At 42.4% G+C, this 12078-nt stretch overlaps 2 protein-coding genes across 6 annotated transcripts in view; both read left to right on the forward strand.

Moving 5' to 3' along the window:
* The window catches only part of rab3ip (RAB3A interacting protein (rabin3)), an 847807-nt gene that overhangs the window by 215603 nt on the left and 620126 nt on the right, over positions 1 to 12078 (forward strand). The window lies entirely within an intron of this gene.
* Positions 1 to 12078, forward strand: part of ptprb (protein tyrosine phosphatase receptor type b) — a 95272-nt gene that overhangs the window by 30855 nt on the left and 52339 nt on the right. For all 4 annotated transcript variants that reach the window (XM_009299538.4, XM_021474899.3, XM_021474898.3 and 1 more), the window contains 3 exon segments: positions 1243 to 1509; positions 6091 to 6351; positions 10134 to 10397. In XM_009299538.4, coding sequence (XP_009297813.2) covers positions 1243 to 1509; positions 6091 to 6351; positions 10134 to 10397 — 792 coding nt within the window.

A 12078-nucleotide genomic window follows, 5' to 3' on the forward strand; every position in this document is an offset into this window, starting at 1 on the left:
TCAGCTAAAACCAGCTTAACCAGCTAAAACCAGCTAAGATCAACCTGACCAACTAAGACCAGCAAAAAGTGACCAAAACGACTCTAAAACCAGCTAAGACTAATTTGACCAGCAAAAACTAGCTGAGACCAACCTGACCAACTAAATACAGCTAAAAAGTGGCCAAAACTCCTCTAAAACCAGCCTGACCAGATAAATCCAGCTTGACCAAATAAAAACAGCTTAGACCAGCTAAAACCAGCTAAGACCAACCTGACCAACTAAGACCAGCAAAAAGTGACCAAAACGACTCTAAAACCAGCCTAACCGGCTAAAACCAGCTAAGACTAATTTGACCAGCTAAAACTAGCTGAGACCAACCTGACCAATTAAGACCAGCTAAAAAGTGGCCAAAACTCCTCTAAAACCAGCCTGACCAGATAAATCCAGCTTGACCAAATAAAAACAGCTTAGACCAGCTAAAACCAGCTAAGATCAACCTGACCAATTAAGACCAGCTAAAAAGTGGCCAAAACTCCTCTAAAACCAGCCTGACCAGCTAAAACTAGCTTGATCAGCTAAAACCAGCTTGACCAGCTAAAACCAGCTAAGATCAACCTGACCAACTAAGACCAGCAAAAAGTGACCAAAACGACTCTAAAACCAGCCTGACCGGCTAAAACCAGCTAAGACTAATTTGACCAGCTAAAACTAGCTGAGACCAACCTGACCAACTAAATACAGCTAAAAAGTGGCCAAAACGCCTCTAAAACCAGCCTGACCAGATAAATCCAGCTTGACCAAATAAAAACAGCTTAGACCAGCTAAAACCAGCTAAGACCAACCTGACCAATTAAGACCAGCTAAAAAGTGGCCAAAACCCCTCTAAAACCAGCCAGACAAATCAGCCATGACCAAACTGTGAAACCAGCTAAAACCAGCTTTGGTGACTAGCTAAAACCAGCTTCACCAGCTTTGGCTGGTTTAAGCTAGTTTTTTCAGAAGGGTAGACATTTAGCAACCGACGGGTCCATATTTTCAATTTCTGTCCAGAGAAGTCTTGTTTTGATCCTCGATTGGTCTCACGCAGTCAAGTGATGTGATTTCAGTGCTGTGACGTGCGAAAGCTGTCGCACGAGCTTGCGTTGCCAGTCTGACGCATTCGCGTGCGTATGAACGGAAGTCTATGGGGAGAAAAGTGCAGTGTGACCGCAGCTTTAGAAGCATAAAGAACCTGATTGTAATCTTGTGCTTTATTCTCAGTGCCTCTGAAGGTGAATCACCTGAAACTAAGCAACAAGGGGAGTACAGACAGTCTGAATGCAAGCTGGGAGAAACCGCTCGGGGATCTGGATTTCTATCACTTGCTGCTGTTGAGGGACCAACAGACGGTCCACAACATTACAGCTTCTGCAAACACAACCTCAAGACTGATTCCCTTCCTGAGACCCGGCGCTTTACACAAGATACTGGTGACCACAATCAGCGGATCACAAACATCCAAACTAGCTGAGGCTGAATGTCGGACAGGTAACATTCTGTGTAAATGTCGAATCCAGCTAAATAACCATCGTTCAAAAAGGATGCAATTCGAAATATATAGGTCCGCACAGAATCTGTGCCCGTAGAAAACTTGAACCTGTCATTTAGTCTGTTTATAATCATATTAGGGGTGTAACGGTTCATAAAAATCTGCGTTCGGTTTGATACGGCATGGTGTCAGGGTTTGGCATGTTTTCGATAAGACAAAAAAAGAAAGAGGATTTCTCTGATTTTAATTTACCGGCTCTATTATTAGTTAACAATAACAACTGTGCTGTGTTCTCACGGGTGCTGATCTTGCACAGATTATATTGACATGTAACTTATTAGTTGCATCCGTCATCTTAATAGCAGTAACAGTCTTTTTATATCAGTGAATGCATGGTCTTTAGCGATGGTGAACGCTGTGTCAGTCGCACGACTGAAAGCATCGTGACAATTAAATGATTAAATAACGTTAGATCATCCCATGCTTAAAATGTGTAGATTCAGTGGCAAACACTGTTACCTGAAAACTTACGGTGAATGCTTTAGTCATTTTCATTGCGGACTATAACCACTGGCAGTCTTTTATCCACTCTTGGAAAAGTGTAAATGCTGGATTGACATTCGTTACATGAGCACTGATCAGATGTGCCATTATTAGTAACTTTAGGTGGTTTCTAAAACTAAATCTGCCAGTGTTGTTTTCATTCTCTCGGATCCAGACCTTTACGTTTTCACGGCTGTAGCTCCCTGTCATCAGAACTGAGTGATTGACAGCTGATATTAACCAATCCATTCGCATTCTGTTCTAGCGCAGTGGGCCAATAAGAAGAGCTTGAAGGCGGGGCAAACATTGCGGACTTTGTTTTACTGCAACTGTTTTAAACCATTCCCGAGCGCTGTGTTTGGCGTTTTTAGGTGCAAAGATGCTTAATGCGTGAATGCCTTCTAATTCCGCGCACGTGGTGAACATTTTGCTGTGAAAACTGGTCGCACGACATCAATTATATGCACTCCCAAATATATTTTCACGTCGCATATATAAAATTTCGGCCGCATATGCGACCAAAACGGTCGCAATTTCGAGTCCTGTCTCATATCCACAGCTACAAATGTACCGAAACCAAAGTGTTCCCAAATGATAGACCCGCTGTTGGTTATAGGAGGATTACATTAACGTTATAGCCATTTTGCGAGCTAGTGCAGTGTTTGCCTGACTGGAGTAGTGTTTGGAGGTGGGCGGGGAAGGCAGCATGTTGTCTGTCACATCATTTGGGATGCCTTGTTGAGCGTTGTTGCACTGAAAACATTATATTTTGTACACTCATTCTCTTTTTTTACTTTTAAGATATTAGTCTGAATCGTTCGGTTTGTAATGCGTACCGAACCGAAAGTCTCGTACTGAACGGTTCAATACGAATACGTGTATCGTTACACTCTTGATTCATATATGTTTATTCCCTTGCAAATATTTAGATGATTTATGTACAAAAAAGCTTGTAATGTAATAGTTTTTTTTTTTTTTGGTTAGATGTATTAAATGACACCCGGCGTAATAAGGTGCAAGACGTCTATGTAGCGGTTGGTTGCTATTTTTAGACCAATACATCAGTACGTTTTGCAGTTCGTTGTTAAAATACAAATCAATTTATTATATGCAGATTTACATTAGTTTTAATAAAAACAAGTTTAGATTTGTCCACCTGTCAGGTTTTGGAGATGTCCGCATCACCATATTGGGCATAAGAACAGTACGGGTGTTTGGATATAACCAAACTTCGTTATTATTGTTCATTTATTCGTTTGCTGGAGATTAGAACTGAGTTTAGAATTGTGAATCTTTGTGTTTAGCAAACATAATTAAACATGTAGGCTAATGGATGTCTTCAGTGGAGTGAGTACAACACCGTTTCCGTATCCACAAAAGTAAAGGAGTAAAGAGTAAAACTGAAGTAAAGCGAAAGTAAAGAGGCTGAATGGAGGAGGCTCGTTCTTTATCCTCGCGCTGCAGATGCTCTGTTTAACTGTTTTCTCGCCAGTGAAGCGTTCAGTTTTTCCACTTACAATGTCCACCATGTAAATAGCAAATGCGCCATGACACAACTGACTCTTAAAGGGAATGTGAGATGAGACTCTGATTGGTTTAATGCAAGTTATGCTCAAAACACACCTATAACTCATTAGGAGACCATGCGCCAGGGTGCGAACTGTATTTTTACATCCTTAAAATAGCAAAAGTGGATTCGGAAATGCCCTTAATGCTTTAGACACTTTAGACTTTGCGCCTAGATCGTTAAATACAGCCCTTAGTGTGGCTTTATTTACTAAATAAGTGGTTCTAATCGGACTTGAATTGTAAACCCTAAATTTAAATAAAAGTTAATACATTATTATCATTGGTATTTCATGTTCCTGTACTCTTAAAATCGTTCCACATAAAACAGCAGAATTTTTATAAAAAAAAAAACTGCAAATAAATTTTCTGGTCCCTCTTATTACACATTCTTTGAGTCAATTTAACATTAACATAGACATGACACCTAGATTTGGTACCACTTTATTTTGATGCTCAATATCTGCTGATACTGCTCCTTCAACAGACATTTACTGACTTCAAGAAACTTTGCAAATGCATGCCAACTTACACTAACCCCAACCCCAACCTAACAGTCTACTTATAACCTAATGAGAATTGCAGTAGTTGCAGATGCAGTGTGATTTCAATTCAACAAACGGACCATCAAAATAAAGTGTGACCCTAGATTTTAATACATGTTGTAATGTTTTGCGTAACTCTCAATTCAAATCACAACAGCCAAAAGAAAAAAGAAAAGAAAATTCGCAGTTGAGCACAAAGGGGATTTATGGAATTTCAGGAAGCCCTGCATGAAAGGACCGGGTCATTTTAAACACTTCCTGCTGCTCTCAAATGCTCTTTCTATTTTCAGCAAGTGTTTGATGATCTCCTGTGAAACGGCTCAAACAATGGAGGGCAGTTACACACTCTAAAGCAGATCGACACCGTATATACTTCATAAAAACATTCAAACTCACTAAACGGACCATTTCCCAAATGAATCCACTATCAGCTATGAATAGAGCTGAAGTTCCAGCACAAGAGTTACACCTTTCTTACACTACTAATGTTGGGTTGTTGTAGCGCAATATTACAGGTAGGTCAAATATGGACAAAACCAACTCATTTGAATTTGAGCTTATCCATATTTGACCCAATGTTGATTTACAACAACCCAGCTTTTTTTTTTTTTTAAAGGGGACCTATTATGCAACAATCCCTTTTATAAGGAGTTTAAGCACAGTTGTGTGGCAGCTGTGTGTGAATATAGCCAGCCTCTAATGGTGAAAATGTATCCCTGCTGAAAAATACAGCTTAAACCAGCCTAGGCTGGTTGGCTGGTTTTAGCTGGTCGCCCAGGCTGGTTTTAGAGGGGTTTTGGCCATTTCCAGGCTGGTCTTAGCTGGTCAGGCTGGAAACTGACCAGCTAAATCCTGCTAAAACTAGCTTGACCAGCCGGCCTGGTTTAGGCTGGACATTGCTGGTATTGGCTGGGCTCCCAGCCTGGCTAGGCTGTTCAAGCTGGTTTTAGCTGGTCATCTCCCAGCCTGACCAGCTAAGACCAGGCTGGAAATCAGCCTGGAAATGGCCAAAACCCCTCTTAAACCAGCCTGGTCGACCAGCTAAAACCAGCCAACCAGCCTAGGCTGGTTTAAGCTGTTTTTTTCAGTAGGGATTAATTAAATTTTTTTATAATTAAACTGTCTGCAGAAACACTTTGACTTTCTCAGTTTGTACGTGTCATCAGAGTGGGAAAGCCCCGCCCACTAGTGACAATCTCTCCCTCATTAGCATAAACAGCAGCTCTGAGTGAGAAGCAGCCGTCCGCCATTAGAGTTTTGAGTCTGCCACTATGCTGACTCATAGGCATTTGTAGCTCCGCCCTCTTTTCAAAGAGCACAATCTCATTTGAATTTAAAGCGACAGTCACCAAAACGCCACAGTTTGGATCAGATTGAGAGAGTTTTCTGCTGAAAAATCCAGCTTAAACCAGCCTAGGCTGGTTTTAACTGGTTGGCCAGCCTGGTTTTAGAGGGGTTTTGGTCATTTCCAGACTGGTTTCCAGCCTGGTCTTAGCTAGTCAGGCTGGAAAATGACCAGCCAAATCCAGCTAAAACCAGCCTGACTTAAGCTGGATATAGCTGGTTTTGGCTGGACTTCCAGCTTGGCTAGGCTGGTCAAGCTGGTTTTAGCTGGTCATCTCCCAGCTTGACCAGCTAAGACCAGGCTGGAAATGGCTGGAAACCAGCCTGGAAGTGGCCAAAACCCCTCTAAAACCAGCCTGGTTGACCAGCTAAAACCAGCCAAGCAGCCTAGGTTGGTTTAAGCTGGATTTTTTAGCAGGGTTATAATATATATGTTGGGTATTTTGAGCTGAAACTTCACCTACACATTGTAGAGACATCGGAGATCTATTTTAAATCTCGTTAAAATGGGCATAACAGGCCTCCTTTAAGAGTGTATCTTTCTTTTATATGTTTTCTCTCACATCTTTCTCACTTTTTCAGTGCCTGCTGCTGTTTCGGACATTACAGTCACTAACAGTGGCCCAGACTTTCTGAACGTTTCATGGAAGGCGGCAGAAGGAGACGTGGACAATTACGTCGTGATGCTGAAAGACCAAGAGAAGATCGTGCACACTCTTGCCACATCCAAAGCAACCACAGAGTGCGTGTTCAGGAGCCTGGTCTCAGGACGGCTCTACAGCATCTCCATCGCCACACACAGCGGCAGCTACAGGAACCAAACGCTGCTTCAGGAGAGAACAAGTAGGAACTTCTGGAAATATATGCAAAAATACATATGTGAACAGGCCATACAAATATATTTTGTATTTAGTGTTTCATATTCAACTCAAATCAGCTGTGGTGCCGCGCGCACTGTTCGCTCGAGTCTCAAAAAAACCATACGCACCGCTAGCCAAAATCATGTCGCGCGCACCAAAAGCGAACATCCGCAATTTCCACGTTGACGTCACATTCGCCGCAGGCACTCAAGTTAGCAAGCGAAGTATAAACCAGGCTTTAGGACCATGTGATATTTCAGTTTTTCTTGTTTAATAAATCTAAATGTCAGCAATTCTGTGTTTTTCTGTCAATATGGGTTGCTGTGTGTACGTTAATGAGGACAACAAAGGAACTTAAATGATCTTAGCAGATAGTTGAAATAAAAATAAAAGTCTAAGGGGGTCTGAATGCTTTCCGTACCTACTGGATATGAAATCCAAATATGACCTTGTAAGTCATATACGTAATAATAATAATGCCTTACATTTATATAGCACTTTTCTGAACACTCAAAGCTCTTTTCACATTTGTGGGGGGAATCTCCTCATACACCACCAGTGAGCAGCATCCACCTGGATGACGTGACGGCAGCCATATTGCGCAACTCGGGCTCATTGTGGAAACATAGTCCTGCGGACGTTTCTGGAGACCGCGAAATACGTCCCGGGGGGTACGTACGGCTGCAGTTTTTTTTTTCGCGAATGCAAGAGGCCGCTGTTGTGCTCTTTTTCGCACCTCAGACGCCTCTCGCGGGCGCGTACACGCGTGAACCTGCTGGAGGCCGCCGTCCAAGTGACCAGATGATAGACTGCGCGACCGGCCAATCGGCCGACTCGCCCTCCTCCTTCCCCGAACCCAACCAATTTTACCGATCGACCCGCCCGCCCGCTCGCTTCCCTAAACCCGAGCAACAGTTCACAAAAGCCGTCCAAAAAAACAAAAGCCCTGATTTTTTTTTTTATTCTACCGCGTTTTCGGATTTCGCCACGTTCTCGCCCTGTCACGAAACTCGTTCACTTAATTTTTGGGATTCTGTTTCTGTCTTACCTGATTGCTGGAGCTGCTCTTCCCCGGACTCGTAACCGGTCGCCGTGGTCGACCCCTCTCCGCATCTCGAGCCTGCCGACGTACACGCTGAGCTGAGTGGACAAACGGGCTGCAGCGTGGAAGCCCTCCACAAGGAGGTAAGGCAAGCGCGAAAGGGAACGGCGTCACACCACCCCGCAGTGTTCGCTTGAAAAAAATAAACACACCGTATGTACACCCTGGGACGTATTCCGCTGACTCCAGAAACATCCGCGGGACTACGTTTTCAGAATGAACTTGGGTTGATATTGTGCCAGACTGCTCACCACACACCAGCTGATTGTAGTGATGAAGTCAATTATGATATGGGGAGGGTTAGGAGGCCGGTGGGCAAATTTGGCCAGGATGCTAGGGTTAAACCCCTAGTCTTTTCTGAAGGACATCCTAGGATTTTTAACGACCAAGGTTTAACGGTGCTGACTGAGCAGTCCCAATCAATATACAGGGGCGTTAGGACCCACAAAGACTACTTCTGGCAGCAAACTAGCTTTCCCATGTGGTCTCCCATCCAACCCTGCTTAGCTACAGTGGGCAACCATGTGAAAGTTGCAGAGAGCTAGCTGTCGGCTCACTGTCGGTTAGCACTATATAAGCACTATAGCACTATACTAAATTGCACTATATAAGATTTCTATGTGGCGTAGCTTTTTTTTTATGACTTTCTGTTAAATTAGCAGAACCTGACACCAAATTCAGGCCTCAAAATATAACACAATGATTTTTGAAAAATAATAATTCAAATCTTTATTACAGTGATGAGAACATCAACCATTTTGTCTTTTAGCCAAATTAAATTTTGTTCTACCTTGATCCTTAAAATTTAGATACTTTTAATCAATCGATCAATCAAAATTTACTACAGACCAGGGCTGCGTTCGAAACTGCCTACTACTCCGTTTGAATTTGAACGTACTACTCGGCCGTTAGAAAAGTTCGCTCTATACAGTATGAATGTGAAAAGTATGAATGGAATTCGGACGTACTACATCCGCCATTTTGTCATCATCACGTGACCTACCTGCGACAGTTGCGTCGCTTTACTCCCATTCATTAATTCTCTCGCGGGGCATCATGGGATAGCGCAATGTGCATGGGATGCGCACTTCAGAATCTCGCCGGAAATAGTAAGTCATCCGGGTACTTCTCGCATACTGATTTTCGAATTCTATGAATTCGGACATACTACTCGACTCGCATACTGATTTTAGCGTACTATATAGTATGGAAGTATGCGGTTTCGGACGCAGCCCAAATCTAAATCTAAGGTCCAAATCTAAAAAAAAAACAACAAGCTAACAACATATACACCATGACATCTATCACAGACAATACTATTTTAAACTGTTTAAACTCTGTTTTGGAAAATTATGAAATTAATTTTAATACATTTTAATTACTCATGCTACCAAATATTACAATGGACCACAATACCAGTCGTATGCTACATGGTTATATTTTTGGAGTAGTCAAAAATACATTGTAGGATATTCATCAAAACTGTTCAGTCTTATTTTATGCCGAAAGTTCTTCAAATATTAAGTGAAGATCATCTTCCATAAAAACATTTAGTAAATCTCCTTCCATAGTTATAAATAAACTACATTTTGGATTAGTAATATGCATTGCAAAGAACTTCATTTGAACTTTTCTGAGCGTTTCGTTTTTTTAACCCTCAGATTTCATTCTTACAAACATGTGTATTCAGCTAAATTCAAGTCTAAATTTCTAAAAACTGACATTTCTGATAAAACAGGCTCACTAGAAATATGTGCCCAGGGCTACATTTTTGGAAATCATGAAACATGTGCCTGCATTTTGTGTGTAAAATGAATGCTACAGCAAGGTTTGATGCTGCCGACAACTTCTTTGCATACCTCCATATGGACGACTTGTCCAGTGTGACCAGTTTGCTTGGAAGCTCACCTTGTAACAGGTCAGAATGAGCACTAGAATAGGATACAACTGCAAGAAAAAAACCTTACTGACAGAGTCAATATATCCAGGAAAAAGTCTAAACAGAAATAAACAAAAGTGGTCGCATGCAGACAGGAACGGGAGTAGCGGATCGGGGTTTCGAAGTAATATCCGTGTCCTGACAACAGACAGAAAATGCATAAACGACCAACAAGGAACTGACTAGAGAAATGAGACGCGCTGTCCAGATTTAGCCGAGACAACAAGCTATATGACTAATCTGGACAGCACGTGACATAACACTGACGCAACAGATACAGGTGCAACACCAAAACAAAACCATGTGACCAAACTGACACTCGGGAGTGTGCACAAACCTACAACCGTGACCCACCTTGTATGGCATCAATCTCGGGATGTTGAGCAGAGCAGACTGTGTTTCCAGTCAGATGAAGGACGCTTCCAGAAACCAGGAAAAACAAAGCCGACTGGCTTGTCTCATGGACACGTGATGTTGAAGTTGGCACAAATATACACAGCGCCCTCTGGTGGATTTACGAGAAATGGCATGTATAAGAAAACGTGGTGTTGTAACGTATTTGAGTGTGCAAAAAATGAATACGGTGGCAGATGTAGCCCGGGCCACGTATTTTACGGTTCCCAAAAATGTAGCCTACATAAAAAAAATGCACATTACGACTGAAAAAGCTATTGATTGTGGTGAATAAATGAAAACAAATCAAATGCCTTGTTCCCTCTTTCAGAACCATCCACAGTCCAGAACCCTACCGCCATTCACTCCGCCAGGGATGACTTTCTGAAGCTTTACTGGAATCACGCGTCTGGGGATTATGACTATTATGTAGTGACGATTGAGCATAACGGCACACGTCTTCAGAGTCAGAAGCTCAACAGGACTCAGAGCGATTGTGCGTTCAGTGATCTGGTTCCAGGACGTCTCTACAACTTGACCGTCAGCACCTGGAGTGGCCAGCACTACTCTGCAGTCTCTATATACGGCCGCACATGTGAGTGAGGTCACGTTTTCAATCATTATCAAATTGAAATATTTCATTTGGCAAATAGATTAATCGTATGTACATATAGGGTTGGGCCATTTATATGGATACACCTTAATAAAATGGGAATGGTTGGTGATATTAACGTCCTGTTTGTGGCGCATTAGTATATGTGAGGGGGTACTCTTTTCGAGATGGGTGGTGACCATGGTGGCCATTTTGAAGTCGGCCATCTTGGATCCAACTTTTGTTTTTTCAATAGGAAGAGGGTCATGTGACACATCAAACTTATTGGGAATTTGACAAGAAAAACTATGGTGTGCTGGGTTTTTACGTAACTTTATTCTGTCATGAGTTATTTACAAGTTTCTGACCACTTATAAAATGTGTTCAATGTGCTGCCCACTGTGTTGGATTGTCAATGCAACCCTCTTCTTCCTCTCTTCACTAACTGATAGCAACACCGCAGGAGAAATGCCAGCACAGGCTTCCAGTATCCGTAGTTTCAGGTGATGCACCAGATATACGCCAGAGAAGCGTCCAACGGGAGCCCTGGAAGACCATAAACATAAACAAACAATAACGTACTGACAACCAAGTAAAACACTGTCACTCAGATATAGACACAACCGAACAAGGTACAGCCTAAATAGCTGATAGGCGACACGCGAAGCAAAACACAACCACGTGACACCGCAGAATACAGCCAAAGAGCTTAGAATGGACAAGAGGCGACACTTAATAGAACGTTCCATTGCAACAGCAGCGCCCAGAAACAGCCCCGGATTCCGCCATTTTGGAGTGAAAGAGATCCGCTGTCCATTGGATCTTATTGCTGTCGTGATGCTTTGTTTTTTATTTATTTATTTAAAATGCGCATTGAAGCTGAGATAGAACCTGAAAGACGACAACACAACACTTACTAACACAATCATCAGCACTTTTAATAGTTTATTTTACAGACTTATACTATGCTGTTGTTCTATTGGAATTTTCATTCCAAAATGGCCGCCGTGCCTTCTAGTGGCTGTTTTCCAAATCGTACTAGAGTGTCGCCTCTTGGGGATTCTAGGCTATTTGATTCAGCGCACAGGTCTGTAACCGACATCTACTCCCCTGCAAAAAAATCCAGCTTAAACCAGCCTAGGCTGGTTGGCTGGTTTTAGCTGGTCAGGCTGGAAACTGACCTGCTAAATCCAGCTAAAACCAGCTTGACCAGCCTGGTTTAAGCTGGACATAGCTGGTTTTGGCTGGGCTCCCAGACTGGCTAAGTTGGTCAAGCTGGTTTTAGCTGGTCATCTCCCAGCTTGACCAGCTAATACCAGGCTGGAAATGGCTGAAAACCAGCCTGGAAGTGGCCAAAACCCCTCTAAAACCAGCCTGGTCGACCAGCTAAAATCAGCCAACCAGCCTAGGCTGGTTTAAGCTGTTTTTTTCAGTAGGGTGGTAAGATCTTAATAAACGAGAACGAGATATTATTATTAGAGATAATGCTGGGTTGTTTTAACCAAACTCCCATTGGGTCAAACATGGACAAACCCAACCAATGGGTTAAAAAAATAATGTTGTGATGGTTAATATTTAAAGCAATGTTGGGTCAAAACAACAGAGTGTACAATCTGAGTGTACTCCGATAATGAGTGGATGCTAAAGTTGCTGATCAACGCTCAAGAAAGGAGTTGTATGTGAT

This window comes from Danio rerio, chromosome 4 (genome assembly GCF_049306965.1).
Source record: "Danio rerio strain Tuebingen ecotype United States chromosome 4, GRCz12tu, whole genome shotgun sequence".
NCBI classification, from domain to species: domain Eukaryota; kingdom Metazoa; phylum Chordata; class Actinopteri; order Cypriniformes; family Danionidae; genus Danio; species Danio rerio.